The 21,758-nt window shown below is 40.8% G+C and overlaps 1 protein-coding gene across 1 annotated transcript; it reads left to right on the forward strand.

Moving 5' to 3' along the window:
* Positions 1-531: 531 nt before the first annotated feature.
* Positions 532-20,271, forward strand: LOC121760496 (mannan endo-1,4-beta-mannosidase 1-like). Its single transcript, XM_042156154.1, has 6 exons — positions 532-693; positions 2,260-2,384; positions 18,867-19,075; positions 19,158-19,468; positions 19,710-20,046; positions 20,137-20,271. Exons 1-6 carry the CDS (start codon positions 536-538, stop codon positions 20,269-20,271), a joined length of 1,275 nt encoding a protein of 424 aa, XP_042012088.1. The 5' UTR covers positions 532-535.
* The last annotated feature ends 1,487 nt before the right edge of the window (positions 20,272-21,758 follow it).

Consider the following 21,758-nt stretch of genomic DNA (forward strand, 5'->3'; position numbering starts at 1 on the left):
GAGTATATTATGTTTTTGACCAAGCGACGTCATTTTATTTAAAAATAGACCTATTGATATATATTCACATACTACTCCGTCCTAAAAAATAGATTAGTTTTATCATTTCGGGTAGTTCCTCAAAATTAGATTAAGTCTGAAAAGTTTTTCAACAAATAATATTCCTACACATTATTTATATAAATATGAACCTCACAATCTATTAACACTCATTCCACGGTCTTTGTCCACTCTCTTACTGTTTCTTATCATTCTTTAATTTTACCAATTACGCGTTACAACTATGATTTCAATTGCAATTTCACAAAAAACTCCTTATAACAAATACAAAATTCATAACTTTTTATTTAATTTAAAAAAATGGAGTAATTATAAATGAAAAATTTTAATTAAAAATTTGTTTATTGATTTGATGCGGTGATATAGCTTTTGACCACCGCACAGTCCAAAAATCACGGATACACACATACTGACATACGCAAAAAGAAGAAAAAGAGGGATAAAAAAAGTGAAGAAGAAACCAATTACCATAAAAATGAAGATGATGAAGAAGAATATCTGTAAGCTGTTGCTGATAATTTTGGTGATGAGTGAGGTGAGAGCAGAAGATGTTGGATTGATGAGAGTAGACAGAGAGCATTTCATCCCATTTTACGGAAACGGATTCAACGCATACTGGTTGATGTATGTCGTATGCGACTGTGAAAAATGGAGAAAGAGATGAAAGATGAATCTCATTGAAGGAAATGAGAGAAAATGCAGATAAAATACTTGAGGAGAAGAGAGAACAAAAAACAGAGAGCCTTTTATTATGGACTACATTTTAGAAAGTTGTGAAGCAAATTACAACAAGGAGCCTTATATATAGGCTAAATAAAAGAATAAAAAACTAACTAATCAACCTAACTAATTACATTTTATTTTTAATTTTAACACTTCCCCTCAGGATGGAAGCACAAACAAATGCTACCATCTTGAAAAGGAGCATCAAACTAAGAAGGAAACTACAAACAAATAATTTATTCTAACTAAGAAGGAAGCATCTTGGTTGTTGATCAAGCCATCGGCTTGCTTGATCAAGCCATCATCGGTCGTCTTGATCAAGCCATCTTCAACACGCCCCCTCAATCCATCATCGGCCAGCTTGATCATGCCCTTGATCAAGCAATCATCGGCCGGCTTGATCAAGCCATCTTCAACACGCCCCTCAATCCATCATCGGCCTGCTTGATCAAGCCCTTGATCAAGCCATCTTCAACATCTCAACCAAAAATTTGAGATACGCAATAGTGCTGCCCTTTCCAACACAGGAGGCTCACACCACCAGCAAATTGCAACTTCCAATCCCCCACCCAACGCAAGACCATCAACCGCCACAAACGTCTTGCAGTTGCAACCATGTTTGTGAACAAAGCATCACTATCCATCCACCAAATCCACTCCACAAGGATCTCAAAAAGACTCAAACATTGGAAATTGTCCGATACAATCAGAAAACAAAGATAGATCTGAAAATATATTCAGAGATTCTATCAACAACAAATCGGAGATCCAACCGAACAATCGGTGAATCAATAAAACAAACATGCGACATACAATCGGAAAACCAGAGATAAATCTGAAAACATATTCAGAATCAACAACAAATTTAAGAAAACATAATCTCAAATCTAAACACTCAACCGATTTTAATCGGAGAGAACACAAACTAATTCCCAGATCAGAAATTGAATACAGAGATTCACAAACAAAAGAGAAAAATATGAGAAAGCCGAATTCAATCGGCGATAGAGAAAAAACAACCGAATTCAATCGGTGGTAGAGAAAAACAAAACCGAATCAATCGGTGATTTGAGAAGATAAGAACCGAATTCAATCAGTGAGAAAACAAAAAAAGGTGAGAAGCACCGGTGAAAAGATGAAATCCGACGAGAAATTGCGGATCCAAAAAAAAATTGAAGAACTCCGTTGAAGTTGTATGCGGCGGAGATGAAGCACACAGCGGAAAATTTTTGCTCTGATGCCATGTGAAAAATGGAGAAGGAGATGAAGGATGAATCTCCATTGAAGGAGAAGAGAGAAAATGCAGATAAAATGCTTGAGGAAAAGAGAGAATGAAAAACAGAGAACCTTTCATTATAGACTACATTTTGGAAAGTTGTGAAGCAAATTACAACAAGGAGCCTTATATATAGGCTAAGTAAAAGAAAAAAAACCAACTAATCAACCTAACTAATTACATTTTATTTTCAATTTTAACACCGACCTCTCTCAGAGAAGCAAAATTTCATCCGCATTTGAAGAGGCTTCCAATCACAGCCTCGTCATTGCAAGAACTTGGGCTTTCAGAGATGGTGGGGACTCTCCTCTTCAGTCTTCCCCTGAGCACATGTTTTAGGTCAGTCTCTGGCGAGGTTTTTTATGGACGACAAGCGCGAATTCGGACCAAGTTATATGGAAAGATAACTTAACCGGTTGGATCAGTTAGCAAATGTCGTTGCCACTTGATCAAGTCGATCTCGCTTTCGCTCGTTTACGCACCAAAGTAATTTATAACTCCCAATTTTGTACTACTTTAACAGTAAATTGGCAAGTTCGGGGTCGATCCCATAAAGAAGTTGGTGTATCAAGTGTGTGAATAGTGAACAGGGGGTTGGCTGCTGCCACGCTTTAAATTGAGAGTTTTTAACTGCTGATTTTACTCTAGACAGAATTAAACTGGCTAATTTGAACAAGGTAAATTTAACTACTGGATCAAATGCATCATAACGAAACTGAAACTAAAACAGTAAATGCGAGGATGAAAACGAGAACAACTCCGATTAAACTAGAACAGTACAACGTGAATTTTAAACTAAGCTAACACTCTGAAAATTACGAAAGCAAGTAAAACCGAGAAGAGCCTCGGCGGGAAACTTAAGACTACGCCGACAGATAACAAGTATTCTGCAACGCTTCTTCAGTCGCCCTTTCTAACTAAACATTACTTTATCTAAGCTAAGCTAAGCTATTCTAGAGAACTGAACTAAGCTAGAGAACTAAGCTAAACTAGGCGGAAAGTAAAGGATCGGATCTCCTTCACGTGGTGGCACATTCTCTATTTATTTGGCTCGGCACGACCTCCAGCTGGATAACGATCTTGGCAGGAAATATTCACTGATGCTGAGAGTGAGCGACTCATTGATTGCTACGTGCTCTTCTTCTAGAACGACGACGCTTTTTAGTAACAAATCGTGACTCAGCTCCGTCCTTGCGTCTCATATATCAGCACATGTCCCCTTCTAGAACATTGTCCTTGATAACAGAATGTTGCGTACCATCCAGCTCATAGCCTCGCGTATCCTTCTTCTGACATCCAGTGGTCCCCTCCTTAACTGCTTGATTACTCCCCTTGATCATCTTCCCCCGAAATCTGGCCTTTTTTCGCCTATTGTAATCGCTTAAGCAGTTTGGTCTTGTTGCTTTGGTCAAGCGGCATTCCTGCACATTTAACACTTGCTTTGCGCGATAAACCGATCAAGTAGCGTACATTTTACCCTTAAACCGATTCATGAAACATGAAATGAGCCTTATCAAACTACTCACACTTAAAACATACTTGTCCTCAAGTATAAAGAAAAAGAAAAGAAAAAAATAAGGCAAATTTTAGGCATGGTTTACTCATTTCAAGAAAGTAAAAGAAAACGAAAAGGGAAAAACAAGACCCGAAACAAAAACACATATTCACATGTATGCATTAGACCGAATAAATTTCCAACAATCATACCCGAGGTCGAGGTCAATCCATTCGCCAGCAGCTTATGTTTCTTCTCTTTTGCGTTTGCTTGATCAAGGTGTCAGTTTGTCAAGATTGCTCAATTTAAACCACTGTTGGATTCACTCAGTCACTCATTTCTCACCAGAGATGTTTGGACTGTTCACTCGGTATTACCACAATTTTAATACCTCGAATCGGATTGCACAAGATAGTTCCTTAAGGTCTTTATTTCGGGTGTAATGGGGCTTAAGGGTAGTGGTGTATCAAGGTAGGGTCCTAGGGGTTCTAAGTTTTAAAGATAGAAACTGTAAAAGGAGAAACACATGAGTCAAGAGCCCAAAGAATTGAACTATTTTTTGGCCACTAGATATCTTACGTGGTCAAGTGGCGACTTCTAGCCTTGAAATTTTGGCTTAATTTTCTAACTTCCGACTTGCTGGGTCAGGTTACAAATTTTTTCTGCCCTCTTTTTCTCAAACTTTTCTATATATATATATATATATATATATATATATATATATATATATAGGGTAATGATCAAAGTATAACTAATATTAAGTGTATAACTAGAGAACAAATCTCAGCCACACATTTAGTTAATCTAATTTAATCTTATAAGTTAAACAAATTTTCAGATTTTTGTTAAAAATAATAGCTCAAGGGCATTTTCGGAATTGAGGGGTATGTTGAAGAACAACCCCCAGAAAACGAGCTCAGCTTCATCCTCTCTCTTTTCCTCCATTTTGACGAAACCAGCCAACGCCATCTCCGCCTTGGTCTCCACCATTCGAGTGCCGGAATCAGTGCACACGATCTCCAAATCAGCGTCGCACCAGCGCAGCTTGCCGGTGAGCAAGGGGTAGTCCTGCAGGACTCTTCCGAGAGACACTTTAATCTGCCCGGCAACTAGCCATCCGGAGTCCTCGGAGGAGCCCTTGTTGTAGCAGAGAAACAGGTGGAAGCGCCGCTGCAGCACCGCCGCCGATCCCGCATTCTGTGAAACCGTGATTCTGCGCGATTGTCGTGGATCTGTTGGCTTTGTTGGAACCACTGTTTGAATTGCTTCCACGCGCACTTTGCCCACCGGAGTTGCCATTATTTTTTTTGTTTTCAAGATGTTGTGGATGAATTTCAGTGGCAATTGCTTCAGTGTTGAATAATTATAAATTTGACAATACAAATTAGTGTAACCAAATAAGGAGTTACTGCTTAGATGGTGATCGGAGGATATTTTATTCTTGGTTAAAATAAACAAGAGTGTTAAATAAGTGTTTGCTAGAGTGTGTTACTAAGTCTCATTTCATTCTTTGTCAAAGCAACTCCTAATTCATTCGATGATTTTATTTATGTCTTAATTGAACAATGACCTATGTTTCTGCATTAATCTTTGTCGCTAATTTATCTTTGGTAGACTCGTAGTTTGTGTGGTTTTGTACAATTCATTGGATGAGTTTATAAGATTTTGAACAAAAGAGGCCTAAATTAACAAAACACATCACTCTTATTATGATTTTACTTCACTCTTATGTACAAAACGCATCACTCTTATTCTGATTTTACTACACTCTTGTTTACAAAACACATCACTCTTAAACTGATTTTACTTCACTCTTGTTTACAAAACACACCACTCTTATTATGATTTTACTTCACTCTTGTTTACAAAACACATCACTCTTAGCATGATTTTACTTCACTCTTTTTTACAAAACACATCACTCTTACTCCGATTTTACTTCACTCTTGTTTACAAAACACATCACTCTTACTCCGATTTTACTTCACTCTTGTTTACAAAACACACCACTTTTATTCTGATTTTACTTCACTCTTGTTTACAAAACACATCACTCTTATTCAGATTTTACTTCACTCTTGTTTACAAAACACATCACTCTTACTCCGATTTTACTTCACTCTTGTTTACAAAACACATCACTCTTATTCTGATTTTACTTCACTCTTGTTTACAAAACACATCACTGTTATTATGATTTTACTTCACTCTTATTCACAAAACACATCACTCTTATTATGATTTTACTTCACTCTTGTTCACAAAACACGTCACTCTTATTATGATTTTTTACTTCACTGTTATTTACAAAACACATCACTCTTAGCATGATTTTACTTCACTCTTGTTTGCAAAACACATCGCTATTTTACTTCACTCTTGTTTGCAAAACACATCACTCTTAGCATGATTTTACTTCACTCTTGTTTACAAAACACATCATTCTTAGCATGATAATGCTTCACTCTTGTTTACAAAACACATGACTATTTTACTTCACTCTTGTTTACAAAACACATCACTCTTAGCATGATTTTACTTCACTCTTCACTCTTAGCATGATTATTTTTGGGACAATTCAACATTGATATTATAATTAGATCAGAGCAAGAAGAAATAAAAAGGGGCTACATCTGAAATGCATAGCTAAAATCTCACAAAATTCAAATACTACACTACATCCCATCATAAAAATTGCAACGATAGCTTATCACCTAATGTTAATTCCCTAATTAAAGGAAATCAAAACTAAGAAAAACAGAAGATAAATTGGGAAATGCAGGCTAAATCATATCATAGATCTGTGTGTTCCCGCTCGGGGTCAGATGCCACGATCATGTGCGACAAGATGTCGTAGAGCTGCCCGCCCTTGGCCATCGCCTCCTTCTTCTCCTTGATCACCGCGATGAGCTCCTTCCGGAGCGCCGCCGCCGCCTTGTTGACGGTGGCGGTGTTGTTGGCCGCTGGAAGAGTGATGATTGGAGACACCGATGCAGATTCCTTCGTCGGGGAAAGAGAGTCACTTGAATCGCGAAAATATTGATAATTTCCAATCGAATTCCTCTTCAATCGGACGAATCGACGGTAGGAGAGCTGAGAACTATTTTGCAGAAGAAGGAAGAGGAGGAGAAGAGAAGAAAGCGGTTTCTTTTTCAAATGCCAATGATGTAATCTAATTTTGGATGTGCAATGACCATTATACCCCCGCCTTATTATTGTGGAGTAAATTTGTGATTGAGGGAACTAATATCTCATTAAATTCAAAAATTAATACTAGCCCTTGATTTTTTTGATCTTGTGGCTATTATTTGTTCTCTAGTTATATGGTTAAGAGGTGTTTGCCATAGATCATGACCCTATATATATATATATATATATATATATAGAGTTGTGATCATATGATAACCCCCAATTTGTGTGATAACCCTATAACTAAATCTGGACCACACATTTTCTAAATGTAGCTTTTTCCTTGCAATCGGCGTGATTCACTACTAGACTTCAAATAATTTTTAATTGACGCTGTTTCAGATGTTATTTGTTTGTTTCCTTGCATTTCTTTTGGCTTTGGCTGATTTTTTTGTTGGTTGGTTCCAAGGTAAAAATGCATCTCGTCCTTTTAATACAAACTAATATCTGATCTGCTTAAATTTGCTCATGTACATGCTTCCTTTTATATCAATGTCAGAATTGGACTTGCATGCTTCCATTTTTTGTTCTTTTTTCTTACTTTCGGGCCGTAGCTCTTAATTATCCGTTTTGCTGCTATACTGAAAGTAATCAATATGAAACTATCATTTTATCCAACCAAAGAACTCAAACAATCAATTTATCATGCAAAAGTATCATTTTATCATTTGAAACTATCATTTTATCCCCTCAAACTATCATTTTATGATGCAAAAGTATCATTTTATTAGTAAAAAATCTAAGAGTGAAGTGAAATCATAATAAGAGTGATGTGTTTTATGAACAAGAGTGAAGTGTTTTCTGAACAAAAGTGATGTGTTTTGTGAAAAAGAGTGAAGTGTTTTCTGAACAAGAGTGATGTGTTTTGTGAACAAGAGAGAAGTGTTTTCTGAATAAGAGTGATGTGTTTTGTGAACAAGAGTGAAGTAAAATCAGAATAAGAGTGAAGTGTTTTCAGAACAAGAGTGATGTGTTTGTGAACAAGAGTGAAGTAAAATCAGAATAAGAGTGATGTGTTTTGACGGATGGAATGATAGTTTTGGCGGATAGAATGATCCTCTGAGTTGATACAATGATACTTTTACTGATTTGTAGGTATGTACATAAAATGATTGTTTTGGCGGATAGAATGATAGTTTTTCCGGATAGAATGATACTCTGAGTTGATAAAATGATACTTTTATTGATTTGTAGGTATGTACATAAAATGATAATTTTGGCGGATAGAATGATTGGATGATTACATGCTCGATTACATGCTCGATTTTGGGCAGCAGTAGTATTGTATTATGGCCTTGAATTTGATAGCCCCTCCCTGCTTAATTCGGTGATGGTGTATTATCAAATAGATGATGTATTATTGGGCATGTATGATGGATCTAACTAATTCAAGTCTTGTGAGCTATATATTAATATATACAGTATATATACTTATGCTTTGAAATTTAAGGGACGGCAGAAATTGGGAAATCGATTCTTCTGTTTCTACTCGTGTTTCATCTTCTCCTATTCTCGCATCATTCATAAGTCATAACTAACCGGTATATGCATGTATTAAACGATATGCATATAATTTACTTTAAGGTTACTAAAATAAGTAGAAGCTAGAATTGAAAATATTGTAGTTAATTAATTAAATATATAGTAGTACTAGTACATAAAATGATAATTTTAATGATTTGTAGGTATGTACATAAAATGATAGTTTTGTCGGAAATATTGTAGTTAATTAATTAAATATATAGTAGTACTAGTACATAAAATGATAATTTTAATGATTTGTAGGTATGTACATAAAATGATAGTTTTGTCGGATAGAATGATACTCTGAGTTGATATAACGATACTTTTACTGATTTGTAGGTATGTACATAAAATGATAGTTTTGCCAGATAGAATGATAGTTTTGGCGGATAGAATGATAGTTTTGGAGGATAGAATGATACTCTGAGTTGATACAATGATACTTTTACTGATTTGTAGGTATGTACATAAAATGATAGTTTTGGCGGATAGAATGATAGTTTTTCCGGATAGAATGATACTCTGAGTTGATACAATGATACTTTTACTAATTTGAAGGTATGTACATAAAATGATAGTTTTGGCGGATAGAATGATACTCTGAGTTGATACAATGATACTTTTACTGATTTGTAGGTATGTACATAAAATGATAGTTTTTGCCTATAGAATGATAGTTTTGGCGGATAGAATGATAGTCTTGGCGGATAGAATGATAATATGAGTTGATACAATGATACAATGATACTTTTAGCTGTGGGGCGGTAGTCACTGCAAACATGAGCTCCTTCGTCCATGACATGATATCCACCGTCGAAACAGAGGTGCATATGCACTCTGCCTCTGTATACTCCCTTCTCTTCGTTCAGATCCTCCAGTGTGAACCATTTCGACACCATGTTTCGGTCGTCGACCCGTCGCTCGATGGCCGATAGAGGTACTCTGGTGACGCCGACAATAGCTTGCTCCTTGGGCTGCCTGTGCTCGATCAGGACGAACACGAGGTCGTTCTCAGACGTGAAAGGCTCCGCGGCGACGAACATCAGATCCTCATTCCACGACGGCGGCGCGCCACTGACCTGTTTTATTTTCTGGACCTGAAATCCCAACTGTGCCTTCAATTGGAAGCTCGACTCTTTCAAGTTTAGCATTGAAATGTCTTGTGCTTCGATGACGGGTGGAGCGGAGGTACCACAGTTTAGGCTATTGGTACACCTTGGATCTGGAATTGGCGTTGGCACCCACAGAGACCACATATTTTAAAAATGTGTGGTGGAGATTTAGTTATAGGGTTATCACATAAATATGGGTTATCATTATAACGCATCCCTATATATATATATATATATATATATTGCTTAATCAACCCGATTTTCTAACTTGATCAACCCAGCTACCCTTTAGTCCTTACTACTTGTGCAATTTTCATCTCAATATTAAAAGTCAGCCTCTCGTAAAAGTTTTTCTTTTGTAAAGATAGTAGAAAGTGTTCTACTTTGGCATATAACTCGCATATAGAGAGGCTTCACAGTAAGATAAAATTTGAGCATTTCCATCATACTTACGTCGTTCAAACTGATCAAGTTTTTGCAATCAAGTTTCTACATGTAAGCATACTGAGTCCTTTTTCTAACTCTTCCCAAAATAATCAAGTCTTCCATTTATCCAGTTTCATGCATATTGCTTATTTATTACTAACTGATATTTTGTATTTTTAAAACTTTTGACATGTATGACTTTTATTTTCTGGAACTAACCCTCCCCCTCCCACTGCATATGAACTCATCCTCGAGGGACTGGATGCAGTGGAAAAAGGGTTAGGCACATTCAGCGGCATAACAACAAACAAGAGAAACTTCTCACACTTAGACCGGACACTGGGCTAAGTGTGAGAAGTGCCAACAATCAATCATGCCAACAAAAAAAGAAACAACAAAAACTAAAACAGGTATAGGCAAACAACAAGGAAAGCAAAACAGGCATGCATACTTCTCACACTTAGACCCGACACAGGTCTAAGTGTGATGTGGAGTGGAGTATCAGTTATACATACCATAAACAAATTAAAATGTTTTGAGATTAACAAAAAAAATTGAGATCGGGGGGGTTGTACTTAGGATTTTCTGGGGGGTTGACTTGGAGATGCGGATGGTTGCCTGGAGGATGATGGACGTCGGGTTGGAGGAGAGCTTGTAGAGGGAGGTTGTGGTCGCATAGCAAGGGTCAGTTGGCAGATAGCCTCCAGAATCCTAGCTTGAGCAACCAGCTTGGCGTGTGAGTTCTCCACCAGCTGCATAAGCATCTGCTCCATGCGGAGCCTCCATTCGTTGTTCGTTTGCGCAGCCTCCTCTGGGTCTGTTACTGGCATCATTTCCAACCTTTGCCTCTGCGGCCTTGCTGGGCTCACCAGGCGATCAGCCGGCCTCCTCCTTTTCTCGCGTCTGGCCTCCTGCAGTTCTTCCTGCCTGGTCTCCTGCTGCTCTATCTGCCTCTCCTTCCGAGCCTTTGAGTTCAAGAGAAGTCTCCTATCGCGCAACCGTTCAAGTACCTGAATTCTTACAAAGAAATCAATGTTAAACAATTCTGGCTTTGGGCAGCGACTAGGAAGCTCCACACCCTCCTGGAATTCCAGGGTCTAATTTCGCCTTAGGTAGGCTCCGAGAAGGTGGCAGATGTTGAGGTGGCGGGAAGGGCGATTGTCAATCTGACTTATCGAGTGAGCAATCCAGTAGCCCAGGTGCACCCTCCTTTGCTCCTTCATGCTCCACATAAAGTAGAGCTTGGCCAGAGTAATGATCGCCAATGTATTAGCTTGGCCAAGGAGATTGCAGGCTAGGTAGACTTGGGCAAGGCGGAGGGCCGGATCAACAATATTGTCCCCTCTGGACTAAGAAGCTTTAAACTCGGGGGCACGTCCGCTGCACAAGGCCTGCCAGACCGCCTGCTGGTCAAAATCCTGCCTCCTCTGAGGAAGGCCAATGTCCCGCCCGAACCATTCTCCAATAGCGACCTAGGCCTCTGTATAGAGTCCCATTCTCCAATAACGACCTAGGCCACTTAGGGTTGTCAAATATCATCATTTGATTGAGGAGATCCGTGGTCAATACCACAGTTTGTTTGGAATAGTCGGCGACGGGGGGGGGGGGGGGGGGGGTATGCAGGCTTTCCTTGTTGCCTGCGGGATGTCCAGGCCCACCGGATCTCTCTCCCCTCTATATCACTGCCCTCCTCTCCTTCTTGTGGAGGGGCAGGTTGGTCTGCATTAGAAATTTCAATGCCCTGGGTTGCAGGGCGCATCCTTTTTGGGGAAGGCAATACAGTCCCCTTCCCTTTCCTCTTCCTTTCAGCCTTCTGACGGTTGTCCTCAATTGCCTCGGCCTCTTGGTTTATCGCCCCAACGTCTCCTTGGTTTTTCGGCTCCTCCGGCTCATCCAATATCGACCGCACTATGCGGGGTCTCTCCACCTGCTCCTCCTCCGCCCTCTGTATTCTGGCCACCCCGACCTCTACCTCCTCTATCAACCGGTTGATCTCCATTTTGCGCGTCCGACGGCGCAACGGCCTCCCTATCCGGGACTGATTCATCTTCTACATGTGTAATGAAGTTCCATTCCGCCTGCCTTTGTTGAAGTATTTCGTTGGGAGGAGGAAGAAGGTCCTCCGTAGAATCGTCGTCAATATTTACAACCTCGATCGGTTGTGTCGGTCCTAGGAGAGTAGGGGAGTTGGAGCCTCCGCCACTTGGTGGTGTCGGAGTGTTGGGAGTAGTCGTACCCTCTGCATGCAGTTGTGCCGGCACGACCTCTGTTTCGGTGACTGGAGTGGCGGCCGGCTGCGCCCCTTCTTCATTAGAATCGTCTCCACTATACTGTACTAGTGGAAACCCGGGTGTAGGCGTAGGGGTGTGACGAAGGGTCGGTGTTTGGGAAGAGGATGGAGGGTTTTGGGGAGGATTTTGGGGTGTGGAAGTTGTGGCTCAGTCCCTTGACAGGGAAATCCCCAGTAGGGCTTTAATGGTGGCGTAAACTGTCGGAATATCCGTATCGGAGGGCATGCTCCGAAGGATCGTATCTAGGCGCCTGATAGCTTCTTCGTCCACCTTGGGAGGCGGAACGGCGCTTGTTTGTGGTGGAGGCGGGGAGGAAGGGCTAGGGTTTTCTATTTGGGCTTGGGAGGAGGCTTCTTGGTTATCATTGTCGGCACGGGTACTGGAAGACGAGGATGAAGTTGGGATTTGTTCGATCAGCATTTTTACTGATAATGTGGGTAGGTCTTGGTAGAGAAGACGATGTTTTGAGAGAGAGAGTTTTGAACTTTGGGAGAATTCTTGACGGGAGAAAAAAGAATGTACTGTAGGCGGCTTGGGTGAAAGTGGCATACGGATCTGAAATCTTCCTTTTATAATGATATCGCGACTGTAGGGAATCTTTACTGTTGAGATCCCTGTGGTTCTTCGCGTACATGCGCACCTTTTCAGAGTGCCAGCTGGCTTACCTTCCTCAATACGCTTCGTCCCTCTCTCTAGGGCGTCCCTTCATGTGGCAGTTGGCGCCGTCTAACACCCTTCCAATGACTGCACACGTCCTTTCATCACCTGCCCCTGATCAACTCAATCACTGTACTACCCTTTAAATTCAAATTGCACTGATCAAGTGGACAAGTAATTTTGGATAAAAACCCAAATAGTTCCACTTGATCAGTTTCCTTCCTTCCGTCTAACTTTTAATTAACTAAGAAAATAAAACTATCATACGAAATACTATTTACACTAACTACTAAGGACTTGATCGGGTTCTTTTAGGATGTCACTTGATCAGTTTAATTGATTAGAATTTGTTGCTTGATCAAGCAGACTACCCATAAGTACCCGATCATTCCTTCTACCTGGTCACTGGTTGAGATTGGGCCGGATCAGTGGAATTTCTTCCACCATACCCGCTTTGGCCTTGTCTTTGTAGGGATCAACCCTATTACTCTTCAACACGAAGGAGAACGAATTGGGAGGGTCTCCTTGGATGTTCGCCTCCTGTGTGTGCACTGCCATGGTGGTACAAGGGTCTGCCCATCTCGAACTCCGCCTTCTGGATACCAGTTTGAGTTGACACTGGAAGAGTAGCTCTTCCTTCCCCGCTATGAGCTCTTCCTTTCTTAAAGCGGGGTCGAGTCTACGTTGTCTATCAAGGTGGGGTGCCATTCCTTCTTCTAACATGGCAGGATGCATGCACGGTCCTGGGTCAATCTCTGTTGTTTTCCACTTGACCACCCCCTATCCCATCCTCTGTTCTTTCATCATTTGTCCTCCCTGTCCTTGCAGATTTGGTTTGACTGGTTCTTGGTACATCTGGTTGGACAGTCTTTCGAGGGTAACTGGCGATGTAGGTAGAGATAACAGTTGCTTCGTAGGCGAGGGATTTTCCTTCAGCATTCCTTTCAACGGGGCGGCTTGGTCACGTGGTTTTTCGACCCCTTCCGGTCGAGTGATCTCTTCTTACTCAGCTGGTCGTGGAGGTTTACAGAAATCCATAATTGCCTTTTCGATGGCTTGATCATCCATTTCCCCAGTCATCGTTACATCAAACCATTCAGCTGCTTCCCTCTTAAGGTGTTCATCTTCAGTGGATCTAGAGGGTGGTTCTTTAAAGGGTGTTCCTTTTCTAGATACTTTTGTTCCCGAGGACTGATAGCGTCTATTGATTAAATGCTCTCGCTGTCCTGTGGCTTCCTCACAGCTTTATCAATTTCGAATGTAAATTGTTCTCCATTAAAACCCAGCTTCATCGTCCCATGGCGGACGTCGATGGCTGTGCTGGCTGTGGATAGGAATGGCCTTCCCAAAAGGATGCCAACAGATTCTTCCGCTCCTGGCTCTGTCGTCTTTATGACGAAGAAGTCGGCAGGGTACATGAATTTGTTCACCTTGACGATTTCTTCTTCCAGAACTCCCTCGGGATAAATGCAAAACCCGTCTGCTAGCTGTATCACCATATCGGTTTTGACAAGCTTAGCATCTTCCAGCTTCTTATATATAGAATACGGCATAATATTGATGGAAGCCACTAGGTCACACATTGCGTGCTCCATTTGAACGTCTCTGATGGAAATTGGGAGCGTGAATACCCCTGGCTCAGTCTTCTTGGGAGGAAGATCACTAGGTTGCATTGCCACGGCTTCATTTTCTGCTTCGACCATCCTTCCCTTCTTAGTGACTTGTTCAAGGGCGTTAGGCTCTTCTTCTTTTGTGACTTGATCAAGGGTGCTGGACTCAAAGCTTTCTTTATGAATGGGTTCGTCTTCGGGTGTTGGAGAAGTCGCAGATGGGCTTTGATAAACTCCTTCTGATTTCAGAGAGACTGCATTGACATTCTCTCGCTCAGGTGGTGGCTGCACTGTAGCCGGAATCCTTCCTTCATTTACCCTCAGCTCACCCAGTGACATGGCGACTTGAGATAACTGCTTTGTGAGCATATCGAGTGCAGCCCTCTGTTCCTTCTGGGCTTCTTGCATTTCTCGCATTGCATCATGGGGCTGATGCGGGGTCATCACATCCCTGGACTTTCATTTTGTTGCTTGTTATATCTTTTGATTGAAACGTCCTCCTCCATGGCCTTGCTGGTAGTAGTCGGAAGACCCATACTGCTCTGGTTGGTTTTGGGGAAAGTGATTCTGTTGGTTTCCTTGGAAGTACTGTGGGTTCCCTTGGGTTTGCTGGTTTCCTCTTTGGTACTGGGGAACATAACTCACCATTTGATTATTCGGCTGTCTTCCCTGGTTGCTAAACTGAGGGACTTGGTATTGGTACCCCCATTCTTCTTCCAATTGTCAGCTTGACCAGTTAGACTGTCCTCCACTTGACCAGTTCCCTTGAGGTCCACTTGACCACCCTGCCTGACCTCCCTGCATTCTGTTTCCTCCAGTGTTTGGCCTATCCTGGATTCGAGCAGGCCAGTTGGGCTGCCCGTCAGAGGGTTGTATCTGCTGTGTCGAGGGTGGTTGGCTTTGATTCTGATCGGTCCACCTAAAGTTTAGGTGGTCCCTCCATGGAGCATCTCTCAGCTTTCCCTGGATCCAGTTGTCATTCGCATTCCAGTGGCCGACGACATTCACTTAGGCTTGCGGCTCCGCCTCAGGGGGAAACTCGCAATAGTAATAATGATGCTCTTCTGGCGGAGGTGGTGGCGGCGCATACTGCGTCTCTTTCGGTGCAGGTGGTGGAGGTGGTCTGGCTTTCTCCACTGCCTCAAGCAGCTTCTTCTCCATTTGCTCAAATCGAGCCTCCAACTTTTCATCATTGCGCGCCTCTGCTACATGCACTGCCCCTCTTCTATACTGCCCTCGAGATGTCTCATACGACCGTTTAGCCTCGATCAGCCTCTCCAGTATATTTTTAGCTTGGCTAAATGGGGTTTTCGAGAAATCCCCTTGAGCTGCGAGGTTTAGGTCGTTCTTGCTGTCGACTGTCAGTCCACCATAGAAGATCGAATAGATCTCCCGCTCCTCTAGCTTGTGGTTGGGGCATGCTTGAAGCAGCCCTTGGAATCTATCCCAATACTGGCCGAGGGGCTCATCGTACTCCTGTCTGGCTTTTGTGATTTCTCTTTTCAGGGCACTCGTTTTTGACGCGGGGAAGAAACGTCTAGGAAGATCATTCGGAACTCGGCCCATGTTTTGATGGACCCTTCTGGCAGTCTCGACAGCCATACTCCAGCTTTGCCCTTCAAAACGAAAGGGATTGCCTTCAGCCTATAATCTTCAGACGTAGATCCAGCCGGTACAGGCTGGATATCACAATATCGGCAATATCGGCAAAATTCCTCCAGGATGGACCCTTCTGGCAGTCTCGACAGCCAGAACTCCTGATTTGATTGTAATGGTCCGCATTCCTGGAGTAACGGCAATGGCATGTGTGGGCTCCTTCTCATCATGAGCGTGCAGAGAACCGATTCCCGAGTCATTGTAGACGAAGGCCATCTCTGCTTGTTCAGGTGGTGGTGGTTTGGGCTGTGTGTTCTTCTCTTCTTCTTCTTCTTCTTCTTCTTCTTCACTGGTCAGTTGTTCAGCGGCTGCGGCTGCTTGTGCGGCTCTGTAACGAGTGGTAACGACGTCGACTTCCTGGACTCTCCAACGCGTGTAAGTCTCTCTGTGTAAAAAGGGATGATTCCAGTGTCCACCGCGTTGGTACCTTCTCATCAACAATAAGAAAAACAAAATGAGAAAAGAAAGAAATAAGATTATGTACTCCTACGCACTACGCACAAACATAAAATAACACCATGCTTCCCCAGCAACGGCGCCATTTTGGCGAGGTTTTTTATCGACGAAAGACGCGAATTCGGACCAAGTTATATGGAAAGATAACTGAACCGGTTGGATCAATTAGCAAATGTCGTTGCCACTTGATCAAGTCGATCTCGCTTTCGCTCGTTTACCCACCAAAGTAATTTATAACTCCCAATTTTGCACTACTTTAACAGTAAAGCGGCAAGTTAGGGGTCGATCTCACAGAGAAGTTGGTGTATCAAGTGTGTGAATAGTGAACAGGGGGTTGGCTGCAGCCACGCTTTAACTTGGGAGTTTTTAACTACTGATTTTACTCTAGACAGAATTAAACTGGCTAATTTGAACAAGGTAAATTTAACTACTAGATCAAGTGCATCATAACGAAACTGAAACTAAAACAGCAAATGCGAGGATGAAAACGAAAACAACTTCGATTAAACTAGAACAGTACAATGTGAATTTTAAACTAAGCTAACACTCTGGAAATTACGAAAGCAAGTAAAACCGAGAAGAGCCTCGGGGGGAAACTTAAGACTACGCCGACAGATAACAAGTATTCTGCAGTGCTTCTTCAGTCGCCCTTTCTAACTAAACATTACTTTATCTAAGCTAAACTAAGCTATTCTAGAGAACTGAACTAAGCTAGAGAACTAAGCTAAACTAGGCGGAAAGTAAAGGATCAGATCTCCTTCATGTGGTGGCACATTCTCTATTTATAGGCTCGGCACGACCTCCAGCTGGATAACGATCTTGGCAGGGAATATTCGCTGATGCTGAGAGTGCGCTACTCATTGATTGCTACGTGCTCTTCTTCCAGAACGACGACGATTTTTAGTAATAAATTAGTGACTCAGCTCCGTCCTTGCGTCTCATATAACAGCACGTGTCCCCTTCTAGAACGTTGTCCTTGATAACAGAATGCTGCGCACCATCCAACTCATAGCCTCACGTGTCCTTCTGTTGACATCCAGTGGTCCCCTCCTTAACTGCTTGATTACTCTCCTTGATTAACTTCCCCCGAAATCTGGTCTTTTTCGCCTATTGTACTCGCATGATCAATTTGGTCTTGTTGCTTTGGTCAAGCGGCATTCCTGCACATTTAACACTTGCTTTGCGCGATAAACCGATCAAGTAGAGTACATTTTACCCTTAAACCGACCGATGCATGAATGAGCCTTATCAGTCTCTTATACAGAGATACACAGAAGAGTGTTTAATTAAAACTCAATGTCTTCCACATCAGTTGTGAAAGTAATTGTGGTGTGAGGTTTATAGACCAGGACTATTTAATATACAAGATTATATCTTAGTTTAAATATATATTGTTTTTGGTTTATAAGTTTGAATTGTTGGAATGAAGAAATCAATTAAGAGAAAATTAAGGAACCAAGACAGTCAACTCAAGAAGCTTTGAAGATGTTCTTTGCAAATTGAGTATCGGAGATCCCACTACTTAATCTGAGGGGTAGTGTTAGAAAAAGGAAACGATATTAGCTTAGCTTGGAGGACAAGAAACATATTAGCTTAGAGGCTAAGAAATACATTAGCTTGGTATCCAAGAATACTTGGAGCACAAGTTTTGTAATACCCTATATAAGAATGTCATATTATTGAAGAAACCAACCAAGCGATATATCAAAATGTAATCTTCAAAGTTCTTCGATGTTCTTCAATTTTAGTATTTACATTTCCGCATTTCAATTCTATTATTCAACATGAATCCCACAATTTAATATTAGATAATTAGTCATAGACACTCACTCTAACTAAAATACACTCAATTCTCCCAACTAAAATAATCTCATGACCTCAATACTAAATTATACTCTTGTTCCTCCATCTGTCCTAAGGAAGATACCTCTTCTTTGGGCGGCACGAGATTTTATGCAGTTTTATTTTATGTGTTACGTAGAGAAAAAATAAAGTAGAGGTAAATGAGTTTCTATTTTAGTAATGAGTCATCTTAGGTGGAGTAAACTAAAAAGGAAAGTAGGCCATCTTTGATAGAACAAAGAGAGTACTATTTTATCTACGAAATCAAACACCACCTAAATGAACGATTTTAGGCTAGTAGATGAAGTCTTCTATTTGGTCTGTGTAACATTAGCACTCACTTTCATTGAGAGCCCAAACAAACTATTTTAGGCTAATAGAGAAGTCTTCTATTTGGTCTGTAACATTAGCACCTAATATCATTGGGAGCCCAAAAGACTGTAGTGGTTGCCTGCGGAAGACAGCCGTGAACGAGTATGTTGCCGACTCGAAGGTGTGGGCCTAATAGGCTAGTATTTTGGGATGAATTTTCTTATTTGGTGTGTAATTGTATATTTAATGGTGCGCTGGATTATGTGATTTCTGAAGCTGGAAAGCACAATATTAAGCTGATTTTGAGCTTAGTGGACAACTACAATTATACTGGAGGAAAGCAACAGTATGTCCAGTGGGCAAGAAATGATGGCCAAAACATTATTTCTGATGATGATTTCCTCACAAACTCAGTAGTGAAAGGCTACTACAAAAACCGCATCAAAGTATGATTTCTTCTTCTCTTTTACAAGCTCTGATTATTTATTAGTGGTAGAAATAGAATAAATAAAATGTTGATTGTGCTAGGCTATTCTAACAAGAAAAAACAGCATAAGTGGGATTGCTTACAAGGATGATCCAACTATAATGGCATGGGAGCTCATGAATGAGCCAAGATGCCCAACTGATCCATCTGGGAACAATATTCAGGCATGGATAGAAGAGATGGCCTCGTATTTGAAATCCATAGATAGCAAGCACTTGCTTGAAGCAGGGCTAGAAGGATTCTACCATCACAATAAAAAGAATCCTCATTTTGAAGTTGGAACATATTTCTTGAGAAACAACCAGATTGCGGAGATAGACTTTGCCACCGTGCACTCCTATCCCCACCAATGGTAGGTTGGCCAATATATCATCAAATGTGTTACTCCCTCCGTTCCACAGTAGTAGAGTCATTTCATTTTCTACATTAGTTTTAGAAAAATAAAGTAAGAGAAAGAGAAGAGTCTTATTTTCCTTCTTACTTTACTCTTTCTCCACTTTAATTATTTATAATTAATTTTCTAAAACGAGTACAGACTGTGGAATGGAGTGAGTACTTCTCATTGGTTTTAAATAAAATTGTGGGATGGGCAGGTTGATGGGGGAGAGCGATGAAGAGCAGTTTCTCTTCTTGGACGAGTGGCTGAGTAGCCACATCAAGGATGTGGAGACGAAAATCCAGAAGCCACTTTTGTTTGCAGAGTTTGGAAAGTCGTCAAAGGATCCCGGGTACAGGACTAGCGCGAGAGATGAGGTGATGGCTGCTGTTTATGGAGCCATCTACTCGTCTGCGAGAAGAGGAGGAGCGACTGCGGGGGGGCTTGTTCGGGAGAATCTTGGAGATGGATATGGAATCGTCTTGAGCCGGAGCCCCTCCACGGCCACCCTCATTCAGGGAACAGTCCAAGAAGCTCAACCAGGTAAGGCTTATGTAAAAGGACCATGTTTTCACCAATGGATGATCTTACGAATTTGGCAACAACTATATGGTTTGATGATTGCTCATGAGCTATTAATATAGGTTATATATAGTGAGTTCAATCCCACCTCCACAAAACCATCTTCCTTACTCATTGGGACATCAAGAACTGCCACTAATTGGAACCTAGATGAACATCAACCTGTATTTGCATCCCTCATTGAGCATAAGTATTGAGCATAAAAATGGAGAAGATGTCTATCATATGTTTAGAATAAGTCTTGTCTTCATACATGACATTATTCTAATCTCAAATGCTTCCGTTGAGCGTTGTTTCATTTATCTTTTGATATCGTTGAATATTGTTTCTTTCATTGTTGAACTACTGAGATTGGAAACTCTGATTTGAATGGTTGAGTTTCCATTTATATTTCGTGCCCAATTGATTGTTTACCCTTTCATTCCCGCTTCTTAAATCCTCTCTTAGTCGCGATTCAACCGAACTTTCCATCCTTAGAAAGGGCGGTCTTGACACACCTGCTACCACCACAGACACCACGGGCCACAGCGCGACCCACCCGCCACCAAGTTCAGATGAGTTTATCAGGAGTATATATGGAGTATATCTGTAATCTGTATATGAGGGCCGACACATGTATATCTGTAATCTGTAGTACATGAGTTTATCTGGAGTATATCTGTAATCTGTATATGAGGGCCGACACAGGTATATATATCTTTTGCACATTATAGTCAGATATATTGTGTACAGTGACACAATATACTCTCCCGTATCATAAAAATAAGGACACTTTTCTTTTTAGTTCGTCCCATAAAAATATCTCATTTCCATTTATGGAATGTTTTCCAAATTCATTACCCATATACATCAATTTATTAACTTATGTCTATCATTAAACAATAATAACAATGTGGGTCTCACTATCTACCAACGTTGTTTTAACTAATCTTCTTCTTATGTCTTTTACTTTACCAATTATGCATTAATTCTCATGTTGTCTCACATGTCTCTATATTTTTGGGACGGAGTGAGTATTATATACTCTCCCGTCTCATAGAAATAAGCTGAATTTCCTTTTTTCGCCTGTCCCATAAAAATAGTCCATATCTATTTATAGAAAAATTTTCTCCTTCTCTTACTTTATCATTTAGGGGTCCTACCACCCATTGCATTGTTTCAACTTCTTTTTTTTCGTTCTCTCTTACTTTATCATGTTTTTCTACTGCATACCATCTCTGTAAATATGTTTTTCTACTACAGGCCACGACTCCCAAAATGGGATGTCATTCCCCACGCCTCTCACATTAGTTTACATTATTTATTATTTTAGTTGTAAAATTGAAATACAAGTAAACAATACTTCATCCGTCCCACAAGAGTATGTATCATTTTAGTCTAACCATTTTTTTCTCAATGATTATTGAAACGGTTATTCAATATTTAGAATAAGTGAAATCATTAAGTTACCTTCCACTTTGGACCAATTTAATATTGGTGGCTGCCATGTTTGTTAAGATGCCAAAGAGAATGCACCCACAAAATAATGTAACCGTCGATTGTAGTGTGTGAAAAATCGTTAAATGATCTCAATTTTGCATCCAATTAAAGTACTTACTTTGGGTTGGGCACGTGTTTTAAAAATCGTTAAATGATCTCAATTTTGCATCCAATTCAAGTACTCACTTTTGGTTGGGCATGAGTT

This window comes from Salvia splendens, chromosome 13 (genome assembly GCF_004379255.2).
Source record: "Salvia splendens isolate huo1 chromosome 13, SspV2, whole genome shotgun sequence".
NCBI classification, from domain to species: Eukaryota; Viridiplantae; Streptophyta; class Magnoliopsida; order Lamiales; family Lamiaceae; genus Salvia; species Salvia splendens.